At 47.2% G+C, this 25,621-nt stretch overlaps 1 protein-coding gene and 1 long non-coding RNA gene across 2 annotated transcripts in view; one reads left to right on the forward strand and one right to left on the reverse strand.

Annotated features, from left to right (window-relative positions):
* LOC112399261 (basic salivary proline-rich protein 3-like) overlaps positions 1 to 1,462 on the forward strand; it is a 21,222-nt gene extending 19,760 nt beyond the window's left edge. The window contains exons 2-4 of the mRNA XM_024744336.1: positions 212 to 408; positions 611 to 1,108; positions 1,421 to 1,462. Of these exons, the coding sequence (XP_024600104.1) occupies positions 212 to 408; positions 611 to 1,108; positions 1,421 to 1,462 (737 nt within the window). The remainder of the gene's footprint in view (positions 1 to 211; positions 409 to 610; positions 1,109 to 1,420) is intronic.
* Positions 1,463 to 11,971: 10,509 nt separating this feature from the next.
* LOC112399403 (uncharacterized) lies at positions 11,972 to 22,044 on the reverse strand. The gene is made up of 4 exons (XR_003003211.1): positions 21,808 to 22,044; positions 20,354 to 20,430; positions 17,221 to 17,286; positions 11,972 to 12,091 (listed from the first exon to the last, which is right to left on the reverse strand). It is a non-coding gene; the product is annotated as an uncharacterized LOC112399403 (long non-coding RNA).
* Between the last annotated feature and the right edge of the window lie 3,577 nt (positions 22,045 to 25,621).

Genomic DNA, 25,621 nt, shown 5'->3' on the forward strand with positions numbered 1-25,621 from the left:
AATAAGTGTAGAGCTGCCTGGCTCTATTAAATTTCAGAAACTGAGCTCCTACAGGGCCCAGCCTCCACCTCTGCCCGCTGTCAGAAATACATCGTTTACAAAGACTTTCCACCAAGTTGCCCCGTTTAGAACTCCCAAGGCAGGGTCTTCCTGGTCTTGGCTGGGTTGAGGAGAAGAGAAAACACTACAGCTTCTTCTTTCTTCACTGCAGGATTCAGGAGTGAGGATGACCAGGAGAGCCCTCCACGAGAAAGGCCTGAAAACAGAGCCCCTCAGGCGGCTCCTTCCCAGGAGGGGCCTCCGGACAAACGCCCGGCCCAGTTCTGCGGTGCCTCAGGACCCCAGAGCTCCCGTGGGAGGAAGCAAGGCCCCGAGGGCACCGAGGACGACCCCCCAGGGGAAGGGGAGGTGAGCTGGCTCCCCAGGCAAGGCGAGGCCCTTAGGCTTCCCTTGGCCGCCCCAAGATCCAGCCACCCACCCGTGCCCCCCGAGGGTGCAGAGAGCTTCCCAGCTCCACAGCCACCGCGGGATCATCGGGGGCGAGTGGCCCCAGCCTGACCCGAACCTAAGGCCATAGCACCCGTCTGGCTCGCCACTGACACCGGCTCAGAGCGGGCTCGACGACACCCCAAGTGTGGGAAGGGCTTCGGGCACAATCGTACCACATCGAGCGCCTGAGGACGCATCGCAGCCAGAGGGTCCGGAGTGCTGGATGCGCGCCCGGCCTCCACCCCGGGAGGGGCTGCGCGGGAAGCACCCGGGCCTCCGCCAGCCTCCGGCCGAGGCCCGGGGAGGCAGCACAAGCGCAGAGACCCTGCGTCACACGCCCATCTCTCCACCCCCTCCCTACTGCCTCCCCGAAGGCCTACGGATGCCCCACCTGCGGGTGGGTTCCGTTGATCCCTGGAGGACCTGCAGCAAGACCACCTGGCGGGGCCAGCCTCGCCAGTTCCCCGGGAGCCCACGGGGCCGGAAGCCTTCCCTTCCCGCCCAGGCGCCCGCCTCGCCCACGTGGGGATGCGGAAGGTGGCCTGGGCTGGCTGGCGGGGAGCTCATGAAGCTTCTGAGCCGCCCCCAGCAGACCCCACCTGGAGAAGGTCCGGGGCAAGTGAGCCCTTTGCGCGGTTCCAATGGACGTCACCGAGTTCTTGCTTGTGCACTCCACTGCTGGGCCCGTCGTACTACGAAATAATCACGTCTCCCATTGGTTGAGGGCTTACTCCGTGCCAGGCTTTGTGATTTATGGGAATGACCTCATTCAATCCTCACCACACTCCTGTGCCATTGGGGTTCTCATTATCAGCATTTTACAGAAGGAGAAACTGAGTCTCAGAGAGGTTAAGGGACCGGCCCAAAGTCACACAGCCAGTATGTGGCAGAACCAGCATTCAGACCCAGGTCTGCCTGCCTGACTCCACAGCCCCGCCCCACGGCACTGCTTCTCCTGCCAGTACACGAGTGAAGGGTGCAGGTTTGACAGGTCATCTACTTATGAAGCATTCATTTTTCTCGTGATAATTACATAAAACACTTTTTATACTAAAGTGAGCAGATACTCCCAGGAATGAAAGTGAATATTTGTGCCAAGATTGAAATGCAACTTGAGACGCCGGAGATATTCCATATGCCAAGGTCAAGGCTTCAGGCTCAGCCCCCGACTCCCTGAACCGACCTCTTCTCAGACCTCTGCCTTTGGAGGGATGTTGACCAGGGAAGCTCTGCTGCAGGGCCAGCTTCTGTGCGGAACCTTCCTGGAGGCCAAGAAAGATGGCCTCTCCCCAGTTTGCCATCCCACTGAATTGCCTAGGAAGGTCATCGAGTTTCTCTGGGCTAAGGTTTCTAAATTCCCAACACATATATCAATCTAGGACTGGGGACTGAAAAATTGGAATTCTTAGGAATTCCTGAAGTCATGTTATTCTGTATTTTTCATAACTTTCTATATTTTTTTAATAAATAAGAAATAAACATTTAGTAGTAGTTACAAAGAACTGTAGGCTATAGCAAATATTCAAAACCAGGAAAATACCAGAGAACATTACTGGGTAGTATTTGGATAACAAAATGTTTAAACCTTCAACAGGATCAACTACACTACACAGAGCCATGTGTTGAAATTGCCAATTTAAGGACTTGTTTCTAAAACTTTTGACTTCTCAGAACATCATTCATAGGATTTGTATAAGATATACAAGTAAACAGGTTAATATTTTAATCTGTGAGAATGACTCACTGTTAACAACAAGTAGGGCCACGAATACGTTTTTTATTTGTTTGTTTGTGGTGGCTTGTGGGATCCTAGTTCCCCGACCAGGGATTGAACCCAGGCCCTCAGCAGTGAAAGCATGGGGTCCTAATCACTGGACCGCCAGGGAATTCCCACGAATACGTTTTTTACATGGCAACAGCTACAAAAAAAAATGACTGATTAGTTGTGATCACTTATCTCCTATGTACTTCGGTCCCAAGTTCCAGAAATGTCTACCTTAACCTTGGACTCTGTCAGCGTTTCATTCTTGTGCCGTGCTTTTTACTTGACATCAGTGTATTCCTTCAAACCAGGAATTCCTCGATGTTTATTGTTAAGCATTCGTTCTCACAGGAGAATTATAATAGTTTTTCCTGTTTTCCCAATTTTTTTTTTTTTTTTGCGGTACGCGGGCCTCTCACTGCTGTGGCCTCTCCCGTTGCGGAGCACAGGCTCCAGACGCGCAGGCTCAGCGGTCATGGCTCACGGGCCCAGCCGCTCCGCGGCATGTGGGATCTTCCCGGACCGGGGCAGGAACCCGTGTCCCCTGTATCAGCAGGCGGACTCTCAACCACTGCGCCACCAGGGAAGCCCCCAATTTCTTGACTGATTGTTCTTGGGATTCAGAAAAACACAAATTTCAGGACTTCCCTGGAAGTTTTGCATGCTGCGTGGTGCGGCCAAAAACAAAAAACACAAATTTCCTGAAAATGGTCGGGAAGGACTTCCTGCATCAAAATACTCTTCTGAGCTGAGTAGGGTTGGCAAGGCAAATATCCTGCAGAAATAATTCTCCTGTATAGCATAAAGCCCAGTCACTGAAGTTTCATGGTTTCAGGAACCTCAGAGTCAGAAGATCCAATTATGGATTCCAGCTCTGCCAGTTCCTGGTTGTGAGACCTTGGGCAAGTCACTTTACCTCTCTGAGCTTCAATCTAATGGATAGAATGCTACCTGCAAAATAACATGCTTGCTTTGTGAGGCAGTACTGAAGAAGGGTTAAAAGTGTGGCTTTGGAGTCAGACAGTCTGAGGTTTGAATCCACTGCTTACTACCTCTTTGATCTGGGGCAAGGTCTAACCACTCTGAGCCCCATTTTTTTCTCTTCTGTAAAATGGAAAAACTGATTGAACCCATTTCATAGGATTTTGGTGAGTTCAAATGAGATCACCTATAAAAACACTTAACACAGAACATGGTACATTGTGAATCCTTGATGCGTGTGGACCAGTATAGTTATTATCTGCTGTATCTACTACCTCACAGGGCAGTTGTGAGGATGAAAGGGAGGTTATATTGTGGAAGTGCTTTCTAAGCTGTGAAATGGTCATCCACACACTTCCCTTTCCTTCAGAGATGAGATGGCCAGAAGCTCCTGGCAGACATCAGTGGTTTCTCCCAGTAAGGAGCCCAAGAATACCTACCTGTACCCACAGAAGGTAGCTGTGTTGAGGAGGCAGTGTCACCATGGTTACCTGGGAAAGAAGGTTTAATTGCAATCGGGTAGGCAAACTCCAGCATCATCTGACTGTGGGCACACTTTGGGGAAAGCCAGTTTTCAGAAGGAAGCTTTGGAGAAAGGACAATATTCAACAGAGCCTGCCCACCATAGGTTTGTTTAATAGGGATCGAATCAAGAGAAGGGGGCGTGTAATAGAAGGTGGTGAGGGGCTGTTGGACTGTTGTCTGAAGCCCTCTTATTGGCTGAACTTAGGAAACAATTCTATAAGCCGGAACCAGTGCATCCTGCTCCTGCCATGTGTGCACTTATGATGCGCATTCATTCTTAGGCTGTGGACAAAACACGAATCAAAGGGCTCTCCAAAGATGATCTTGTGTAATCCTGACAGCAGCCCCATAAAGTAAATACTAGCATTACTCCCGTTCTGTAGCTGAGGGCTTGGAGTCTGGGAAAGTTAAGTCCATCGCCCAAAGTCACATAGCCTATATGTTGTGGAGTCAAGATTCAGACCAAGTCCAAACCCTTAGCCTCCGCCAGGCTTCCTCAACTCAGCGGGTGCCAGATGCTGAGCTTGAACAAGGAAGAAGGAAACACAGACGTATAGGATTTAGTGCCTCAAGTGGCCTCCTCTCTTGCCTTCTGTAACAACTCTCTCTCCCCATACTATGCCTACTTTTCTGGACACTGTTTCTTTGCTTCCAGGGATGTTTTTCTCTGCTTAGCCCTTAAGTCCAGGTTTTCTGGGCCCCATCCTTGGACTCTTTTCTTTTGTATAGGACGATGAGAGATCTTTATGTCCACAGTTTCAGCTGCCAGTCATCTCTCCTATTTTTAATTTTTTTTATTATATTTTTTTAATTCTTTGGCTGCATCATGCGATTTGTGGGATCTTAGTTCCCTGACCAGGGATCGAACCTGGGCCCTCGGCAGTGAAAGCGCAGAGTCCTAACCACTGGACCGCCAGGGAATTCCCCATCTCTCCTTCTAATCCAGACCGCCCCTCCGAGCACCAGCTCAATCCAGCCAACCGCCTCCTTGACATCCCCTCTGACGTTCCAGCCTCCCAACCAAATTCATCCTCACCCCCTTAATATGCCTCGCCTCCTGAGTTCCCCTTCCTCCTTACCATGGCCTCCTAGTTTCAAATACTGGTGTAGTGGTGAGGAACCCTAGAAGTCTTCCTAGATAAAGCCTCTTGAGTCAGTTCTTGGGGCTGAAGAGGGACTGTGGGGTGTGTGCTTTGAGAGCTGCCATGGGTTTGGCGGTGAACTTGGAGGGTAGAATGCATCGTTTAATCAGCTGTCTGCTAAGTGCCCGGCAGTGGGCCTGGTCTAATAGCAGGGGTGGAGGACACAATCATGAATGAAACAGACAGGATCCCTGGCTTCAGGGAGCTTTCAGAGAAGACGGACCTCAAGCAATCCTCCCCAAATACCAGCTCTTACAAACTGTGACAAGTATCATGAAGGAAACGTTCAAGGTGCTATGAAAGAACGTGGTAAATCTATATTGGGTGGGGGGAGGGGGTCAAAGGCCATTTGGAGAAAGTGACAATTACTATATTCCTGAGAACTGAGTTGAGGGAAGAGAATTCCACGTAGAAGCAACCGTAGGTACACACACAAAGACCCAGAGGTGGACAAGAATGCGGTGTGTTGGGAAAACTGAAAGGCAACTCGTGTCTATGGCTCTGAGTATGCTGGGGCATGTGGGCAAGACAAGACTGGCCTGGTTGGCTGGGGACGGTGGCAGGTGCCTTGTGGGCCATGGTCAGGAGCCTGGATTTTTTGGTTTAACATTTTATTTGGAAATAATTTTGAAGTTACAGAAAAATACGAAGGGCATCCGTATGTCCTCTACTCCAAACTCATCTGTTAACAATTACTTGTTCTCCCTCTATATGTAGTATATACACGTGACTTTTATTCTGAACTATTTGAGAATAAGTTGCATACATCTTGTTCTCTTACCCTTAAATTCTTAGAATTTCCTGCCCCAGTGCAGTACAGTTACCCACTTCACTAAATTTAACATTGATGCAATATGGTACCTAATTTACCATTCACTTTGTCAATTGTCTCAATAATATCCTTGATGTAGTATTTTCCCCTCTAGTCCAGAATCCAGGCTAGAAACGATGTATTGCATTAAATTGTCATTTCTCTTTAGTCTCCTTTAATCTGGAATAGTTAGCCTTTGTCTTTTATGACATTGACATGGTAGAAAAATGCCGTCTTCCCCTTTAATAGAATGTTCCTCATTTGAGCTTTGTCTACTGTTTCTTCATTATCATATATGGGTTAAGAATTCCCGGCCGGAAGACTGCATAAATGTTGTCGTATCCTTCTCAGTGTGACAGCAAGAGGCACACAATGTCTGTCTACTCCTTAGTGATTTTGTCTGATTTCTCCAATCTCTAGTTAAAATTTTTCCCTCATAACTGATAAGCCGTCAGGGAGATACATTACAACCATGCAGCTACCCTATTCCATAGATTATTAAGTAGATGAGATTGACTATCTCTTCATGATTCTTGCCTGAATCAGATCAGTCTTTATTACGATGGTTACAAAATGATGACTTCAACTCCAGGACTCCCTCCACTTGACATTCTTCTGCCTACTTATTTAATATTTATTATTAGTAGGGACTTTGAGATTTATATTATTTTCCAATAGTTTTATAGTTATTAACCTTGCTTATTTTGGTGCTCAAATTGCTCCAGATTTGGGCAGTGGGAGCCCCTTGAAACTAGAAGCCTGGTTTTTATCCCCACTTCAGTGGAGTAGCATGATTCTGTTTGCAAATATGACCACCTTTTATTGTGTGACAGTGTGTTGCAGGGGCACAGACATAGGGAGACCTGATGGGAAGCTCTTGTGTAGTTCAGGAGGGAAACGTGGCTTAGACTGGGGCGGTGACATATTGGATGGAGAGAATGGATGGACATTGGAGGAACTTTGATGGTAGAATCAGCAGGACTTAGCGGGTGCAGATGGGGGTTGAATGTGTGAGAGGTCAGAGAGGGAGAAGTCAGGAGTGACCGAAGTGGCTGCAGGGATGGTGGAGTCGTTTACTGACGTGGGAAAGACAAGCAGAGTGAGGGGGTCGGGTGGGATGGGTATTTTAGACAGTTGAGTTTGAGATGTCTTTGACATCTGAGCAAAGGAGTCAAGTAGACAATTGGATATATTGTTCTGGAGCTGATGAGAGAAGTCCAAACCAGAAGAAAATTTAGGACTGCCACAGATGGATGATTTCTGAATCCATGGTCCTGGATGAAATGCTGTGAGAGGGAAGTGTAGAGGAGAGAGAGGGATCAGGCAGGGGAATCCTGAGGGAGTTCACTGTTTAGAGGTCTGGAGGTGCGCGGCAGGAGATGGCAATGGACGGGTCTGTGGGGTCAGATCCCATGGAGCCTGGAATGTCAGGCCAAATCCTGAAGGCTCTGGGAAAGCATTGAAGGGTTCTGAGTAGGGAAGTGAGTGACAGGGAATGATTTGAGTTTTAGAAAGATCGTTCTGGGAGCCAAGCGGGGATGATTTGGAAGGTCATTACAGTAGCTAATGCTACGGTTCTTTCTAAAGTAAATCGGTTTCTCTTTTGCCACTGGAACTTGCTCAGATGGCCACCTGCACCTAAATGCCCCCTCCTTGTCCATCTGGGCACAAAAAAAGATGAACTGAATATCTGCCCCAGCTGCACTTATCAGTCCCAGGTAATGTGACAGCAAACCCCCATCTCCTTGCCTCATTTTGGCTGGAGGCTATTTTGGGGGGGCGGGGGGTTTGAACCTTTTGAGCCAGGCAAAGTGTAGGTGTGCAGGTGATGGTCTCTGAGGTTTGTGAGAGTCTGTTTAGGGACCGTGATCCTCTGACCCGGCCTGCTTTGAGTTTAGCGTGGTCTCTGTCCCCCGGGCAACTGCCCATTTAAACCTGTATGTCGTCCCCTCCCCACACCCACACATGCAGGGGGAGGTGGGTCGCGTCTGAAAGAACATCTCAGTGCATCCTCTCCTTAGCAGGGGTGGTGCTGTGCAGGGGACCTGCAGTTCTGCCCAAAGGGTGTCGGCACCTGTTTGGATGGAGACACAAACAACCAAAAGCGGACATTTTAAGAGGCCAGAGGGAGGGGCAGATGCTCTGGAAGCCCAGGAAAGGCAAGATTGTTTCTAGTTGGAGAAATCAGGAAAGGTCCCCTGAGAAGGTGGCATTTGAATCAGGCCTTGAGGGTAGAGGATTGTTCTGTGAAAAAGAGGAAATAAAAAAAATCAAGTCCTGCGTCCTCATATTTTATTGACATTGTCAACACAGTCGTTATTGGTTGCATAAACATCCTGTTAGGCAGATCCTCCATTGTTAGTTCTCCGACTGTTGGAATCATTCATACCAGGCCTCGTGACATTGGCTTGGGGCTTGGGGCTGGGCACTGGGGACAGAAGCAACTTGGGACCAAATGCAACTCAGGAATCAGTGCTTGAGCCCACCCACTCATTCTTCCATTCAGCAAGACCCACCACCTCCCAGGCCCGAGGCTACGACGACGATGAGGAGGACATGGTTCCTGTTCTGAAGATGTCACGTCTGCTAGAAAGGGAGCCACAAGTGGAGAGAATTTATTGTAGGGCACGGGTAGATGCTGCCGTAGAGGCACAGCGCGTACAAGAAGCGTGCTGACACAGAGAAAGGGGCTGAAGGGAGCTGAGGCCTCGGGAGCAGATGAGTATATCAGGCAGAGTGGGACAGCGAGAAGCAGGGGAGGTCTGAGGACACACGTCAGAGGACCAAGTTCACATGGAGCACAGCAACATACTTCTCTGTCCACAGGTCAGAAGGCACATCTCTCCTACTCAGGCTTCTGGGCATATTCATTTTTTCTGTTTTCTATTTCAAATATTTCCTTTCCCATTTTGGGGGTGGGGGAGTGTTTTATACTCTTTTCCAAAATCTCAACTTGCATGCTTAATTCATTTGTTTTATTTTTCTCTTGTTGACACTAAAAGTATTTAATGCTATTAATTATGCCTCTGCAGATAGCTCTGACTGTATCCTTTTTTAAAAATTATTATTATTTTCTAAATAGGTTGCTTTTTATCCTTGATTTACTTCTTGTCCTAAGGGTACTTTGAGATGTTATTTATGTTTTTCAATTTCTGAGTGGTGTGTTTTATGTTATTGTTAGTTCTACTGCATTTTGATCCGAGACTGACTTCTAGAATTCCCACTTTTCAAAATTTACCAAAATATTCTCTGTAGCTTAATATTTATTGAATTTTATCACTGTCCATGAAACTTGAAATGAAGGTACACTGTTTTCAGGGTCAAAAATTTATATGTTCATATCTTTTATGTCCTTATTTATTTTTTGATTATTTGTTTGGAAAACGTGTTAGGATATTTCCAATAAAAGTGTTTCTCATGTTTCTTCTTGTATTATGAAATATTTGATTGCATGGATCTTTGTTGTTATTTAACACATAAGAATTAAACCCCTTCACTGTGAAGTATACCTTTTATTTTTTTTTAATTTGATTTTACTTTTTATTGAAGTACAGTTGAGTTACAGTGTTTTGCAAGTATACCTTTAGAGAGTGAGGTCAAGAGCTCGCATTCTGGACTCAAGACAGCCTGGATTCACACCCCAGCTCCACCATCTCTCAGCTTAGATTCCTTATCTGCAAAATGGAGCTAGTAATGGTATTTCCAAGTTTGGGTTTTTTAAGCACAAGCTGTCTCTTCTCTTTGCTTGGCCCTGCAATTTTTTTTTAAAAAAAGGTATTTCCCTTGTCCCTTGTATAGTTGTTGGATTAAATGAGATGATGAATAGAAAGCATTTAGAATGCTGCTTGGCACAAGGTAAGTGCTCAATAAAGCCAGAATTCACTGCTACAATCACTGTTATGTTGCCTGGCTGACCATTCCTGGCATTCGAGACCTCTGTTGTGGAGAAAAGGTCTCTAGGAACCTCTTTCTTTTTTTCCATCCAGTAAACATTTGGTAAACAGAATGCTTCTTCGTGCAGAACTTTAGAAGACATTGTGGGGAATTCCCTGGCGGTCCAGTGGTTATGACTCCGCGCTTTCACTGCCAAGGGGCGAGTATTCAATCCCTGGTGGGGGAAACTAAGATCCTGCAAGCTGTGCCATGCAGCCGGGAGGCATTGTGGAAAACAGGAAGAAAAAAAAAAAGCTGACAACTTCCCAGCATGCAAATGCAGTGACACACTTTGGCTTTGATGATGGGATCACTGGGTGAGTGTCAGTGGCCTGCTGCCACTAATGTGGGGGTGGGGAGGGCAGGTAGGACGGGAGAAGAGGGGGAGGACCCAGCCTTCCCTGGATATTGTATTGAACACTATCCAGGATGAACACATCCCTTCCACCAGTGCTGTGAGCCAGAACGCTGTAGGATTCCTGTCAACAGCTTCCACCTGCAACCTTCAGATGCTTGCCCTCAATGCTGGAGCCACTTTCCCCATGGGAACTTGCATGTCACCATGCCCTCCCTCCCCCAAGGGGGCTTATAGCCAAAGACTGGTGTGAAGTACAAAAGCCCAGCTCCTTGGCCTGAAGTAGGACAAACTCTAAGGTGTTATTTATATCCCAGAGCTGCTAACACACTTGCTAACCTGCCTACCTCACTCCCTTACTGGTTTTTCCTGGGAACACTTCCTTAATACATCACTTGTACTTTATTTATTTATGTTGGCTGCGTTGGGTCTTCGTTGCTGCACGCGGGCTTTCTTTAGTTGCATCGAGCGGGGGCTACTCTTTGCTGCGGTGCGCAGGCTTCTCATTGTGGTGGCTTCTCTTGTAGCGCAGCATGGGCTCTAGGTACATGGGCTCCAGTACTTGTGGTACGTGGGCTCAGTACTTGTGGCACATGGGCTCAGTAGCTGTGGCTCGCGGGCTCTAGAGCATAGGCTCAGTAGTTGTGGTGCACGGGCCTAGTTGCTCCGCTGCATGGGGGATCGTCCCAGACCAGGGATCGAACCCATGTTCCCTGCACTGGCAAGCAGATTCTCAACCACTGCACCACCAGGGAAGCCCCCATCACTTGTACTTTAATCCTTGGCCCAGGTTAAGCTTCCGGGAGAATCTAACCTAAGATAAACTGCTTTGCTCCCTCCTAACAGGAGGAATTCGGATGTGGAGAGAACATAGTAGTCAGTTTTTGTCCCTTTGGTTGCAAGGGACATAAACCCCAAAGGTACTAGCTTAGAAAAAAGGGGGAGTGGTTAGAAGGATGCTGGGATATCTTAAGTAATCACAAGGAGGAAATGAGTGCACCTGGGCCATTAGAAGCATCTGGAATCAGGACACTCTCTACCCAACATATTTCTTCTTTTTGGCCACGCCACGTGGCCTGCGGGATCTTAGTTCCCTGACCAGGGATTGAACCCGTGCCCTTAGCAGTGAAAGTGTGGAGCCCTAACCACTGGACCAGGAAATTCCCCTTTCTCCAACTTTACTTATGCTTTTATTCATGTCTGCTTTATTCCCTGAGAGTTGTATTTCCAAATAGCTGGAAATGAGGCTGCAAAGAGCGTCTCCACCTCACTTTCCTCAGCTCTGCCCCTGGTTTGTCCAGCATGGTACCAAATGGCCACAATTGGGGATAAGGAGTCACCTAGTGCCCATGAATCTCTTCTATTCCTAGTGAAAGAGGGGCTGTGACCAGAAGGAAGGAGGGGTGCTGGACAAAAAACAAAACCAAAAAACTAGCCCACCACACAGTTCTTCTGATGAAGAATGAAGTTAAAAATGCATGGCTTACTTGTATACCCATGTTCACAGCAGCACTAGTCACAAACCAAAAGGTGAAAACAACTCAAATGTCCATCAACAGATGAATGTATAAACAAAATGTTGTATATACATACAATGGAATATTATTCAGCCTTAAAAAGGAAGGAAATTCTGATACATGCTACAACATGAAAGAACCTTGAAAACATTAGGCTAATGAAGTAAGTGAGACACAAAAGGACAAATATTTGTTATGATTCCATTTATATGAAGTACCTAGAATAGGCAAATTCATAGAGGTAAAAAGTAGAATAAAGGTTACCAGGGGATAGTGGGAAGGGGCATAGGGAGTTATTGTTTAATGAGAACAGAATTTCTGTTTGGGGTGATAAAAAAGAAGTTTCAAAATGGATAGCAGTGATGGTTGCAAAAGATTGTGTGAATATATTTCATGCTAATGAATTGTGCACTTCAAAAGGGTTAAAATGAGGTGTTAGGCAGGGTTCTCCAGAAACTGAACCAGTAGGATAGAGATATATATAAAGAGATTTATTATACGGAATTGGCTCGTGCAGTTATAGAGGCTGAGGAGTCCAGACTCAGGAGGGCTGATGGTGTAAGTTCCAGTCTGACTCTGGAAGAATCAAGGAAGAAAAAATATATGACACACATAAAACAAATAGCTAAATAATAGAAGTAGATTCTTTACCAGCAATCACACTAAATGTAAACCCTTCTATTAAAACACAGATCAGGACTTCCCTGGTGGCGTAGTGGCATCTGCCTGCCAATGCAGGGGACACAGATTTGAGCCCTGGTCCGGGAAGATCCCACATGCCACGAAGCCACGAAGCCCGTACACCACAACTACTGAGCCTTGTGCTCTAGAGCCCGTGAGCCACAACTACTGAGCCCACGTGCCGCAACTACTGAAGCCCACACGCCAAAAGCCCATGCTCCACAACAAGAGAAGCCACCGCAATGAGAAGCCAGCGCACCGCAATCAAGGGTAGCCCCTGCTCACGGCAACTAGAGAAAGCCCGCGCTCAGCAACGAAGACCCAACGCAGCCAAAGATAAATAAATAAATTTATAAATAAATACAGATCAGTAGCTTGGATTAAACAAACAAAAAAAACCCCTAAGGATCCATCTATATGCTCTCTACAAGAGACTCACTTTAGATATAAGAACACAGAGTCCTTTAGAAATAAGGACTCACTTTAGATGAAAGTAAAAGAATGGAAAAAAAGATATTCCATGCAAGTAGTAACCAAAACAGTGCTGGATTTGCTGTATTATTATTAGAAAACATAGACTTTAAATCAAAAAAAGGTAATAAGAGACAAATAAGGACATTATATATTAATGTTTTTTTAAAACAGGGTATTTATTTACTTATTCTTATTTATTTTTGGCTGCGTTGGGTCTTCATTGCTGTGCATGGGCTTTCTCTAGTTGCAGCAAGTGGGGGCCACTCTTCATTGCAGTGTGTGGGCTTCTCACTGTCGTGGCTTCTCTTGTTGCGGAGCATGGGCTCTAGGCACGGGCTTCAGTAGTTGTGGCACGTGGGTTCAGTAGTTGCGGCACACGGGCTTCAGTAGTTGTGGTGCAAGGGCTCAGTAGTTGTGGCTCGCGGGCTCCAGAGCGCAGGCTCAGTAGTTGTGGCGCACGGGCTTAGTTGCTCTGCAGCCTATGGGATCTTCCCGGACCAGGGCTTGAACCCATGTCCCCTGAATTGGCAGGCAGATTCTTAACCACTGTGCCACCAGGGAAGTGGTTAAGAGTTTTTAATTTCAGTTATTGTACTTTTAATTTTTAAAAGTTCTATTTGATTCTTTTCAAGTCTGCTTGGTCATTTGGTAGCGTTATTATTTCCTGCTCCCTGGCAGATATTTTAAGTCTATGTTTTATTTCTTTAAACATAATAATCAGAGGTATTTTATAATTTGGGTGTGATCATTCCGATATAGGAAATGTTTGCAGGTTGGTTTCTTCTTCTGGTTATTTCTCTGTATCCCTGGATATTTCTATCCGTATATTCTCCTTGAAAACTTATTTGGGGGAATTTGTATTTGCTTCTGCCAGTGCCCAAACACAGGCAATCGACAGCCAATTTAAATTTATAGCTTGATGTTTTTACTTTTGACCACACAAGTGAGGTGATTAGGAGCTACATATCCACCCCAGGGCTGGCTTGTCATCACAACTTCTCAGAAGTAGTTTCTTCTCCCAGCTCCTGGTTTACTCCTGTTCGATCACGGCAGGGGGTGTCTCTCCGTAAGCACTGGGCAGACGCAGGGCTTGAATTTCTGTTCTGTGAAGCATGCTAAAGTTCATCTAGTTTGGCAAATGCTTTCAGGGTAAAAGCAGTTTGTGTTCCAGTTCCTCTGTGGGTTCACACTTTCAGCTAAATTTTAGTCTGATAATTCCTTCTTCGTCCTTCAGTACTTTTAAGAAAATTTATAATTATTATTCCACATTTTTATTGTTTTCAGTGAATAGATTGCTCTGAATAGCCTGCCATATTTACCAGAAAGCGTTCTATGCTTTCAAGCTTCAAAAAATATTATTTATTTCTTATCTTCTTGCATTTCCTCTCTAGTTCTCTTTGTCTTGTGTACTTCAACCTGTTGAAAAGGTCTTTACTTTCATTTTAAAGGAGTTTTAAGAAAAGTCAGAGATAAAGTGCTTACAGACCACCATATTTAACCAGAAGTCTCCCATTAACGTCATTGTTATATCATTTTTGCAAATAAAATAATAAAATTCTAGAGGCTGGACGGGATGCTTCTCTCTGGTCCTGTCATCTGATGGCTAAATTTCAACTTGGGGGAAGGAAATAGTTGTTCCATAAGATGAGCCCTTTACTAGAGAGTAGATACCCTTCCCTCCCTCTGTTTTATCAGCCTCAGTCTTCCTTGCTGGACTGACTGCACACAGCACTGCTCGCACCACTCCTTCCCCCGCCCCTCACCATAATCAAGATTTGGGGGAATGAAGAATGCCTCCATGGTTTAGATTGAAAAGATTTCCCAAGTGATTCTGATATGACCTCATCATTAATTAGAGAATCACTGGGGTAGCTTACATAGGTGAGAGGAAGCTTTCTTGACTCTCACCTAAGTTAACTGAACCCTGTTATGTGCTCTGGTCACCCCTGTGTTTCTCTGATTGAAAAACTCCACCTGTAAATATTGATTTTCCCAAGACCCCAAGTCTGGTCCACCCCCCGCCTTTTCTATGTCAATTGATGGCGATTCCTTCCGTTGTTCAGGCCACAATCCTTAGAGTGATTCTTAATTCCTATCTTTATTTCATATCCCATTTCCAATTTGGGGGGAAACCTTTTGGGCTCTACCTTCAAAATATATCCAGAATCTGACCACTTTTCACCACTTACACCACCACCACCCTGGTCCAAACTACCCTCATCTCTTATACACTAGCATGCTTTTTTTTTTTTTTAACCAAGCTGCTTTTATTTTATTTTAATGTCTATTTATCTGGCTGCACAGGGTCTTAGTTGCAGCATGCAGGATCTTTAGTTGCGGCATGCAGGATCTAGTTCCCTGACCAGGGATGGAACCTAGCCCCCTGCATTGGGAGCACGGAGTCTTGACCACCAGGGAATTCCCTTATTTTATTTTTGGCCATGCCGCTCAGCTCACAGGATCTTATTTCCCCCGACCAGGGATGAACCTGGGCCCTTGGCAGCGCAAGGAGTGTGGAGTCCTAACAACTGGACCACCAGGAAATTCCCTAACATGCATTATTGCAATTACCTTTTAGCAGACTTCCTTGCTTCCATCCTTGCATATTTGATTGATTACCAACACAGCAGCCAGAGGGTTATTTTAAATATGTCACATAATGTCACTCTTCTGCCAGAAACCCTGCAATGGCTCCCTATTTCAAAGCAAAAGCCAAGCATACAAGACCCTGTAAGATCTGTACTCCCTGTCCCCTCAGTCGTTTCCCACCACTCTCCCTTCACTCACACGCTCCAGCCACAGTTTTCTCCTCGCCGTTTTTCACTAATACCAGTCAGATGTTCCCTCTTGCCTTGGATACTCTCCCAGATAGCCCACTGGCAAACCGTCTTGCCTCCTTCAGTTCTTTGTTCAGATCTCACTTTTGCACTGGTGTCCAACCTGGCCACCTCGTTAATGATGCAACCTGCTCCACCTTACCTTGCTCTACCTTTTTTTTTTTGGGGGGGGGGTGTTATTCATCTTTTTATTGTTAAATTGTAAGAGTTCATTATATATTATGACTCCAAGTCCCTTCAGATATATGAGTTCCAAACATTTTCTCCCATTCTGTAGGCTGTCTTTTCACTTTTTTTTTTTTTTTGGCCGGGCAGCACGTGGGATCTTAGTTCCCCGACCAGGGATCAAACCCGCACCCTCTGTGTTGGCAGCGCGGAGTCTTATTAACCACTAGACCGCCAGGGAAGTCCCCCCCTTGCTCTACTTTTTTTTTTCCCCACAGCCTTGTCCCATCTTCTAACACACTACGTAAGGTATGATCTCCCCTCGTTAGAATACAACCTCCAAGAAGGCAATAATCAGGTTTGCTCACTGAGCCCAAGCACCTAGACCAGTGTCTGGCACCCAGCAGGCGCTCAATAAATGTTCAATTTAAACATTAAATGCTTGTATTCCTCGCAATACTACTACCACCGAGAAGTACAACAATATCGGGTAGTTTTTGGTCTCCCACTACCTTCGCCCACACCTAGGAGAGCAGCTACTTCGAATTGGAAACACGGAATTTTCAGTTCACCAAAGCTCTTTCTCTGCTCAGCTTCTCGAAAGTGTATGTCCCAGACTCACGGTTTCCAACCTGGGCGAGGTCCCACTCCCCAGCCCCAGGGTCACGCCAGTGATTGTACCCGACTCATCAACCAACCAATCAAAAATCGCCGTTCTTTTTTTTCTCTTGCCCCAGTAAATGACTTCACTTTCCGATTGGTTGTGCCAAGAGGGACAGGACGAAGCAATTTTGGCAAGGGGGGGTTTTACTCTAGGGCGGTTGCCTAGGTCACCGCCCGGCTTTCCGGAAGCTGAGGAAAAATGGGCGGAGCGAGTACACCCCACCCTTATTCACGATCTGGCTTGGTATTGGTTCGCAGCTTGCGGGCCACGCCCCCAACCCGGACTCGCGCCGCGCCCCAACCGGTCCGCTGCTCCGGGCCGGGTTACGAGGAGATCCTGAAGGCTCCTCCCTGGGAAGGGGACCTCAAAAGCCAGGACACCTGAGCCCCGCCCCGAGTAATCGCCCCGGGCCGACGCAAGTAGAGGTGCCTCTGCCGGCAGGGACCCCTAAGATCACGTTCATTCATGCTACAGTGCGAGACCGTAGGTCTGGATCCAGGTCCAGTAAATTCCAAGAAACCTGGCCGGGGCCGACACCTCTTCTAAACCGCTGTTAAAAGAGGTTTTGGATTCTAGATGACCTCCAAGGAGCCTTCCCCGACTGACAGGCCCTATTCTTCATGGAAGTCTCTGGGCTCCGGCTTCCTCAAGTGTAAATGAATAGTGCCCCGCTATGGCACTCACTTGCTGTTTGGCCTTAGACAAGTTATATCCTATTTCTGGGCCTGTTTCCTCATCCTGGCATGAAGGCACTGGGCTAGATGTTCCCCAAGGTCCCTTCTAGTTATTCCTTCCTAGCTATGAAACAGACCAGGTAACATGTATAAAAGTTCTTCATAAATATTTGACCCGTTATATAAATTGTAAGCAATTTACGACGCTACCTTCTCATCCTCCTTACTTTCTGTACCCAGGAGTTCCAGGAACGGAGAACGAGTCTAGGGTGGCACCTAAAAATGAAATACGGACTGTCAACAGATACGGAAAAGGCTGACTGCCTGCCGCTCAGGAGATGATGCTGGAGAGGAGGTGGAATAATCTTTAACCCCCTCATTTTACAGAAGAAAAACCTTTTTTTTTTTTGTGGTACGCGGGCCTCTCACTGTTGTGGCCTCTCCAGTTGCAAAGCACAGTCATCCAGATGTGCAGGTTTAGCAGCCATGTCTCATGGGCCCAGCCGCTCCGCAGCACGTGGGATCCTCCCAGACCGGGGCACGAACCCGCATCCCCTGCATTGGCAGGCAGACTCCCAACCACTGCGCCACCAGGGAAGCCCAGAAGAAAAAGGTTTGAGAAGAGCTGAGTCAGGCTGCTAATGGGAAGAACCAGGTTTCCTGAATTGACTCCATGATTGGTCCCCTTACACTTTACAGTGCTGGCAAAGAGAAGGCATAACTGTGTTAAAACAGGTTAAAAAAATTGTTCACAGAAATAAAAGCAGACAATGTAATCTGGAGCACTTCCCACTTCCATTTACTTAGGATTCCTCTCCTCCTGACATTTGGGGTGACTAACAAAGAAGAAATAGAGCAATAAAAAATAAAACAGAAGCAAGTTATTTCCCTCTTCTGCTTTTCCTGTCACCTTTGTCTCCTTGGAAGAGCTTCTCAACTTCTAATGTTCCAAACCCACCTTTGTAAGACTCTTCAGTGGTCACCCACCCTCCTTCCAAAAACAAGGGGAAAAAAAAAAAAAGCCAACTAAAACCAAAACCAAAGTAGGCCATTTATACAGAATGTCCAGCCTAGGCAAATCTACAGAGACAGAAAGTACATTAGTGGTTGCCTAGAGTGGAGGGGGTGGGAGGTGGGAGGGGTGGGAGTGAAAGGGCAGGGGGGAGATTGGGAAGGGGGCGGACAAGAAGTGACCCCCATAGATAGGATGTTTATTTGGGGAGTGCTGAAATGTTCTAAAATTATGGCGATGGTTGCACAACCCTGTGATTGGACTAAAATTCCCAGAATTGTCCCCTTTAAGTATATACAGTGTGTGAATTCTACCTCAACTAAGCTGTTAAAACAAAAGAGGCATACAAAAAGCAAAACTAAAACCAACCAACGTGTGCCTTTGCTTCTTCCCTAGGTTCTGCGTGTTTAATCCTCTCACTCTTAGGGGATCTGGGCCATCTGGCCCTGCAGATGTTTCCTGAATCTCCAAAATGTGTCACCTCCAGGGTTGCCTGCCTCCTGCTCTTGCCACCCCTTCACATTCTGCAAGGCTCCATGTAATAGAAGGAAGCATGCTAGTTCCCCTGCCCGCCTGCTCACCCCCTCCTCTGCCACCTCATTTCTTGGCCACTCTGGACGGCGCTGGGATAAAGAAAGGAAGGACAGACAAGGCAGAATAGAGGTGAGTCTTGCAGGAGATTGGAGAAGTGAGAAACGATCTAGGGCAAAATGAGAAGAAACGAAAGGGAATGTTGAGAAGGAAAAGAATCAACTTCACTTTTTGTGTTTTCTTTTCCCCTTCCTGGAATACTTCAAGGATAGCAGATGGCACCTGAATCACTTTCCTTGGTCTAGGTTGTCTTCTTTCTCGAGTTCTTGAAGGAAGCAGCAGACAGGCAGTTGTTACACATCTGCTTCCTGTCAGTCTTTCACATGAAAGCTCACCTTCTTAAAGAAGTCCCCGCCCAGCCTCCTTCTCCAAAACTACAACAACTTCCCTGACCCTGACACTTCCTAGCCCCCTTCCCAATTTGTTATTTTGCTTTTCTGTCTTCCTTAAAATTTAACCTCTGTGAGGGCAGGACTTTTTTTTTATCTGTTTGAGTCCCTGGGTCTGGCCCAATGTCCTCCTCAGTCTCAAATTTTTTTTTTTTTTCTTTTAAAAAATTGAGCTAAGGGACTTCCCTGGCGGTCCAGTGGTTAAGACTCCACGCTTCCAATGCAGGGGGCACGGGTTCAATCCCTGGTTGGGGAACTAAGATCCCACATGCCGTGGTGCAGCCAAAAAAAAGAAGAAAAAGAAGAAAGAAAGAAAGAAAAAAAAATTGAGTTAAAATACACACAACATAAAATTTACCATCTTAACCATTCTGAAATGTGCAGTTCTTTGGTATGAAATAGAGCCTCAGATGTTTGGAAGGAGCACAGTGCTAAGCTCAGAAGCCCTGGAATCAACCCACGTGGACGTAGCTCCTGGCCAGCCTGTTACTATGTGGCCTTAAGTGAGTTACTCAGGCATTAGAGTCTCGGCCTTCTCTCTGTGAAGAGGAGATACTCACAGTATTGATGCCATGGCCCTGGAGAGGCTGGAAGGCCATGGGTGTGTAGCAAGGGGCAGTGCTTGGCTCAGAGGGAGCCTCGGTACATGTGAACCATTGTTATTCTAGAGCTTGGAATTCAGAATCAGAATCAGGTTGGCTTTCACTCACAGGTCACACGGATACAGCTCGGTCCTAGATGTAGCTTTAGCTGGATCCTGAGCAGAGCCTCCAGGTTGAGGGGTCTGTGAAGTGCTCCTGGCTTTCAGGACTGAGTAAGCCTCTGCTCTCTCTTCTCTGGGGCTGCCTCTCCATTCCTCTGGGGCTTGGGGGAGCAAGGGGTGCTGCTTCCAGCCATGGGACTGCACTGAAACTCGGTATTTATTGCTTGTCTGGGGTACCTCCTTACAGCACCTACCTCCTTAGCCATTCCCACGTGTGTGCTATGTGCAGGGCACTGTAATGGTTGCTAGGGCAGTGCAAAGATAGATCCAATTTGGACCCCATCCTCGAAGATCTTACAGTTCAACCACGAGGATAAGACATGTGTGACTGGGCCATTTATCAAGCTGATAATTATTTATTGACTGCCTACCATGTGCAAGATGCTGTATAAGACACTGATTCAGGCACGGCCACAGAAATCCAGGGGAGGGAGAAATGATGGTGGTTTAGTCATACTCATCTAACCTAGTGCCTGGCTTCCAGAAATGCTGATGAGACGATGGGGTTGGTTGGATGTTTGGTTGTCAGGGAAGGTTTCACAGAATAGGAGAACAAGTCGAGGACACTGCTGAATAGAATCTACTCACTGGAGAAGATACTGCAAAGATATGGTCCTCTGGTTCATCTGAGAGGCTGTGAGGCAATCTAGCTGATGTGAGGGTTCCTGTAGGGCAAGTGGAAAATTCAAATGGAAATGGGGTCCAAGAAAGAAAAGGAAAAGCATGAAGGATGCTGAGAGCTTACTCTCTCTGTTGTCTTTACACAAAGGTCCCTCTGGGTTTACTTTCCATTTGAGTCCTTTTGATAGAAACCCAGGAGCCAAAACCTACTTCTCTATTCTAGGAAAAACATCAGTGCAAGCACAACAGCTGATCCTCAGGCTCAGAGACAGGGAGGATTCTGGAGTGGATGGGACTAGGGTGAACTGGGAAACACAGCCCTATCTAAAAGGGGGCAGCCACTGCTCAGTTCAAACTAGATGCTGGAGGCAAAAACCTCGGCCTGCTGTTTCCAGCTCTTTTGATGGATCGGAAGCTGGAAACCTGTTTGGTTTTTTCTTTAATGGGATCTCCCAATGTTAAATATCAACTCAAATTTTGTTAATTTTATTTCTTTTTTGGTCGTGCCACGTGGCACGTGGGATCCTAGTTCCCCAGCCAGGGTTAGAAACTGTGCCCCCTGCATTGGAAGCACGGAGTCTTAACTACTGGACCGCCAGGGAAGTCCCAACTTGAATTTTGAAAAGAAACTCTGCGACCATTGAAACACATTTTCCAACTGTAGCTATCAGTCTATAACCTCTATTTAGGGAACCAAGAGAGATGAGGTTAGAAAGATGGGCTGAAGTGAAGTTTCAAATGGCCTTGAATGCCATGCTTAGAGAGGTCTGACTTGAGCCTATAGACAACTTCAGTTTGATAGACTAAAAGGGTTGTTTGAACAGGGGAGTGGCTTGATGCAAGGGTTTGGGGGCAACTGGAGTAAAGTGGGGAGGTGTGGCATATGAAATAACAGGGGAAGCAGTCAGGATTGAAGGTTACTGCAACAACGCAGGTTTGCAGCAATGAAAGCTGAAAGATGGTGGCAGTGGGACTGGAAAGATAGGTTGGGGGAAAAAAAAAAAGACAAAGACTAACAAGATGATAAGGAAAAGATGGGGGAAGTAGAGGGGGTGGCAGGAGAAAAGATAACTGGGAGTTCCAACTCGACTTGGAATGAACCAGCTCTCTCGCAAAGAGAAAAGGCCAACCAGCTTGGTTTCAGGCCTGCTGAGTTGAAAGAAGTTAGCCTGATGCTAACCCACCACCCGAATGCTGAGCCGGTAATGAGTCCGCGGGCCAGAGCACCGCGGCGCGGTCCTGGCTCCGCTCCTGGCCCCCTGAGGGTCTGGGACAAGCCCGTTTATAAATTGACTTTATAAATCAGTTGCCTACAAAATGGGGGTGATGCCGCCGGCTTCTCAGGTAGGTTGTGGGCGTTAAGCAGGAGGCGAACGGGGCCGCACTTGGGAGCGGGGAGGAACGAGCGAGCGCAGTCTTACCCCGGGCTCTGGAACGTTCGAGGTCTCCGGGAGGGGCCGGCGAGGGCCCCGGCGGGCGACCGGGCTGCTGGCCCTTCCAGGAGAAACAGCCGCCCGCCCCGCGCCTCCCCGGACCAGCCTGCGGTGGAAAGACCACAAGCCTCCGGGGCGGCCAAGTTCAGGGGCACCACCCCCTACTCCCCGCACCCCGGTGGGCCCCTGGTCTGCGCGGGCCGGCCCCCCCTCCTCCCCAGCTCAGTCCCCGTTTTCTGGAGCCCTGCCCTTCCTCCCGTCCGCAGCTCATCCTCCCCGCGGGGAGGCCCAGGCCGAGGCCCGGTCCGAGCGCCGCAGCCCGCAGCCAGCCCGCCCGATTCCCGAGTCCCGAGTCCCGACACGGCCGGAAGCGCATTTTCCTCCCGCCCCCAGCGCGGCCGCTCTAGGAACCCGGGGTGCGGGCTTCTCAGTGGGAATAACCCCTTCGGCCCCGGCAAGTGAAATCGGCTTCTGGAGGAATTGGTACACTTGCTCCCTGAGGAGGGTTGAGTTGCCTGGTGCTCACTCCGGGGGACGTTTTGATGATTCTGGTGCCTAGATCAGGAGGGCGAAGCCCAACTGCCTCGGTTTCTATCCCAGCTCGGCTGAGGTCATTTCACCTCTCTGAGCCTTGGCTTTCTTACCTGCAAACATAACCAAGCTAGCTCAAAGGCTTGCTGTAAGGATTCAATGAATTAATACATGTAAGCACTTAAAAGTGTGCTTGACACATAATAAGTGCTCAATAAACGCTAGCCAACGTCATTATTATTGCTATTATTACTGCTGTCTTTTTTAAAAGGTCTGTCGGTAGAGGGTCAGTTTTGTGACACAAGAATAAGGAACACGGTAGAGACAATAGTAAGGGCTGCTATTGATTGAGGACCTTATTGCTAGGTTACTTACAGACCTTATCTCTATGGCCTTAGGGCAATTCTGTGAAGGGAGTATTATTCTTTGTCCCATTTTATAGGTAACTGAGTGTATGTCAGAGTCTGATTTGAACTCAGATCCCTCTGGTTCCAGGGCACATGCTCTTCTTCTCCTCCACACTGCGTCTCTGATATTGAAAACTTTTTCTGGGAATTCCAAACTAAAGCATCAAAACAGACATGGATGTCTAGTTAGTCCAGAGCTGAGGAGGCTGTGCAAAATCACCTAATTCCTCCAACGGGACAAAAGTCAATAATGAAGGGAACTGCCCCGGGATGGACACCATCCTTGCCTAAAGAAAAGGATCTTGTGACCTTAAAAAGGAGCAAGTTGCACAGATCCCCCTGGAGGTCCACTGCAGTGGGTACGATTCCTGGTGCCGGAACTAAGATCCCGCATGCCATGTGGTGCGGCCAAAAAATAGGAGAAAAAAAAAGCAAGTTGTAGACGTCCAAAGAGAGAAAGGCGTTGAGCATACATTTTAAGGATAAATTAAAACCATGTTTTTATGTGCAAAAACAATTACCATCCAGCCCGCCCTTTCACACACCCTGTGGAAACCTCAGGGGCCAGTTTGACTGGCCGTTTCTTCCTGCTTCAACTCCTCAGAGTCCCTCTGGGCAGTTTTCACTGGGCTCTAGCACTTAGTACTACTAAAGGTCCTTAGAGTGTGTGGAAGCCTGGAGGACGTGGGCGGCTGTTCTTTCTTCCTTTCATTCTCTAGGGATTTAGCAACTAGACAGGCATGCAGGAGAGCAGCCCAGGAGAGGGTGGGCCTGGAAGCTGTGAGTGAAAGGGGTGAGAGGCAATGGGAGATGAGGAACTGGAGTTGGTGGGCACCAACTTTCTTCCCCTCCTCCTCCCCATGTCCTTAGGCACCCCGCTCCCTCTGCCTGGTTGAACCTTTGAGAGGGCTAGACATTGTCCATCTTGTCGCTTCTGCAAGAAAGAGTGGGGCTTTCCCAGGATCACTCCACAAGTTAATGGTTTAGTCAGGACTGCTTAGGACATGAATACCTCATTTAATGTACCCAAGGCAGGAAAAGGAGCATGAGGCCACACTGGTTCAAAGACCATACACACTTTCTCCAGTAAGGAAAACCATGTCCATACAATACAGGGGAGATGTTTTCTAATAATTTTTCCTTTTCACTTCTTTTTTTTCTTTTTTTTTTTGCGGTACGTGGGCCTCTCACTCTTATGGCCTCTCCCGTTGCGGAGCACAGGCTCCGGACGCGCAGGCTCAGCGGCCATGGCTCACGGGCCCAGCTGCTCCGTGACATGTGGGATCTTCCCGGACCCGCGTCCCCTGCATCAGCAGGCGGACTCTCAACCACTGCGCCACCAGGGAAGCCCTCACTTCTTTTCATAGTTTGAAAAAAAAATTCAAATGGTATAAAAAGATAAAAGTGCAAAGCCAGCCAGCCTCCTGCCTCTGGCTGCCCCATCCCCTATCAACACCTGCTGAGGTGAGCATGTTACCAATTTCTTATGTATCTTTCTAGAGATACTTTACGCATATGCGAGCATCTCCTTTTAGAAAAACATAAAAATGATAGCACACTGTAGATACTTGCTTTTCCCCTGGCTTTTTTCACATAGCAACATTTTTTTAAAATAAATTTTAAAATTTTATTTATTTATTGTTTCTGGCTGCATTGAGTCTTCGTTGCTGCGCGCGGGCTTTTTTCTCTGGTTGTGGCGAGTAGGGGCTACTCTTCGTTGCGGTTCGTGGGCTTCTCATTGTGGTGGCTTCTCTTGTTGCGGAGCACGCTCTAGGCGTGTGGGCTTCAGCAGTTATGGCACATGGGCTCAGTAGTTGTGGCGCATGGGCTTAGCTGCTCTGCAGCATACGGGATCTTCCTGGACCAGGGATCAAACCCGTGTCCCCTGCACTGGTAGTCGGATTCTCAACCACTGCGCCACCAAGAAGCCCTCACATAGCAACATATTTTGGAGAATGTTTCGAGTCAGTTTGTACATAACTAGTTCATTTATTTTCACAGCTGCTGAGTATACCATTGTATGGATATGCCATAATTTATTTAATCAGTTCCCCTATTGGTGGACGTGTAGATTATTCACAGTCTTTTGCTATAAAAACAACATTTCAGTGCGTGTGATTGTGCATACGTCTTTGTGTGCACGTGTCACCAAGCCTGTAGGATCTAGAAATGGAATTGTTGGGTCAAAGGGTGTGGGCGTTTTGAATTTTGATCAGTGTAGCAAATTTCTCCTTCCTCCAAAGAGGCAGTGCAGATGTATCCTCTTATTAATCATGTTTGAGAGTGTCTGTTTCTCCACAAAGTATAGAATCAGACTATTCATATTTGATAACTTCTTAGGTTAAAAACAGTGTTTCATGGTTGTTTTTATTTGCATTACGAGGGTTTTTTCTTTTATAAATGTATTTATTTAATCTATTTATTTCTGGCTGCGTTGGGCCTTTGTTGCTGCACGCGGGCTTTCTCTAGTTGCGGCGAGTGGGGTCTAGTCTTCGTTGCGGTGCACGTGCTTCTCATTGTGGTGGCTTCTCTTGTTGCGGAGCACGGGCTCTAGGTGAGCAGGCTTGAGTAGTTGTGGCACGCAGGCTCAGTAGTTGTGGCTCACAGGCTTAGTTGCTCTGTGGCATGTAGGATCTTCCCGGACCAGGGATCGAACCTATGTCCTCTGCATTGGCAGGAGGATTCTTAACCACTGTGCCACCAGGAAAGTCCCTGAGGTTTGTTTTATAACCAACACTGGTGAGAGAAAATTGAAAGCTGACATTGGAGGTGTGAGATTTTAAGAAAGCATCATGCTGCTTTGAACTAAGTCACGTCTGATCTGATTTGGACGAAGAAAATGAGAAAATTTGCCAATGAGCTCT

Source organism: Neophocaena asiaeorientalis, unplaced genomic scaffold (genome assembly GCF_003031525.2).
Source record: "Neophocaena asiaeorientalis asiaeorientalis breed wild unplaced genomic scaffold, Neophocaena_asiaeorientalis_V1.1 scaffold91, whole genome shotgun sequence".
NCBI lineage: Eukaryota > Metazoa > Chordata > Mammalia > Artiodactyla > Phocoenidae > Neophocaena > Neophocaena asiaeorientalis.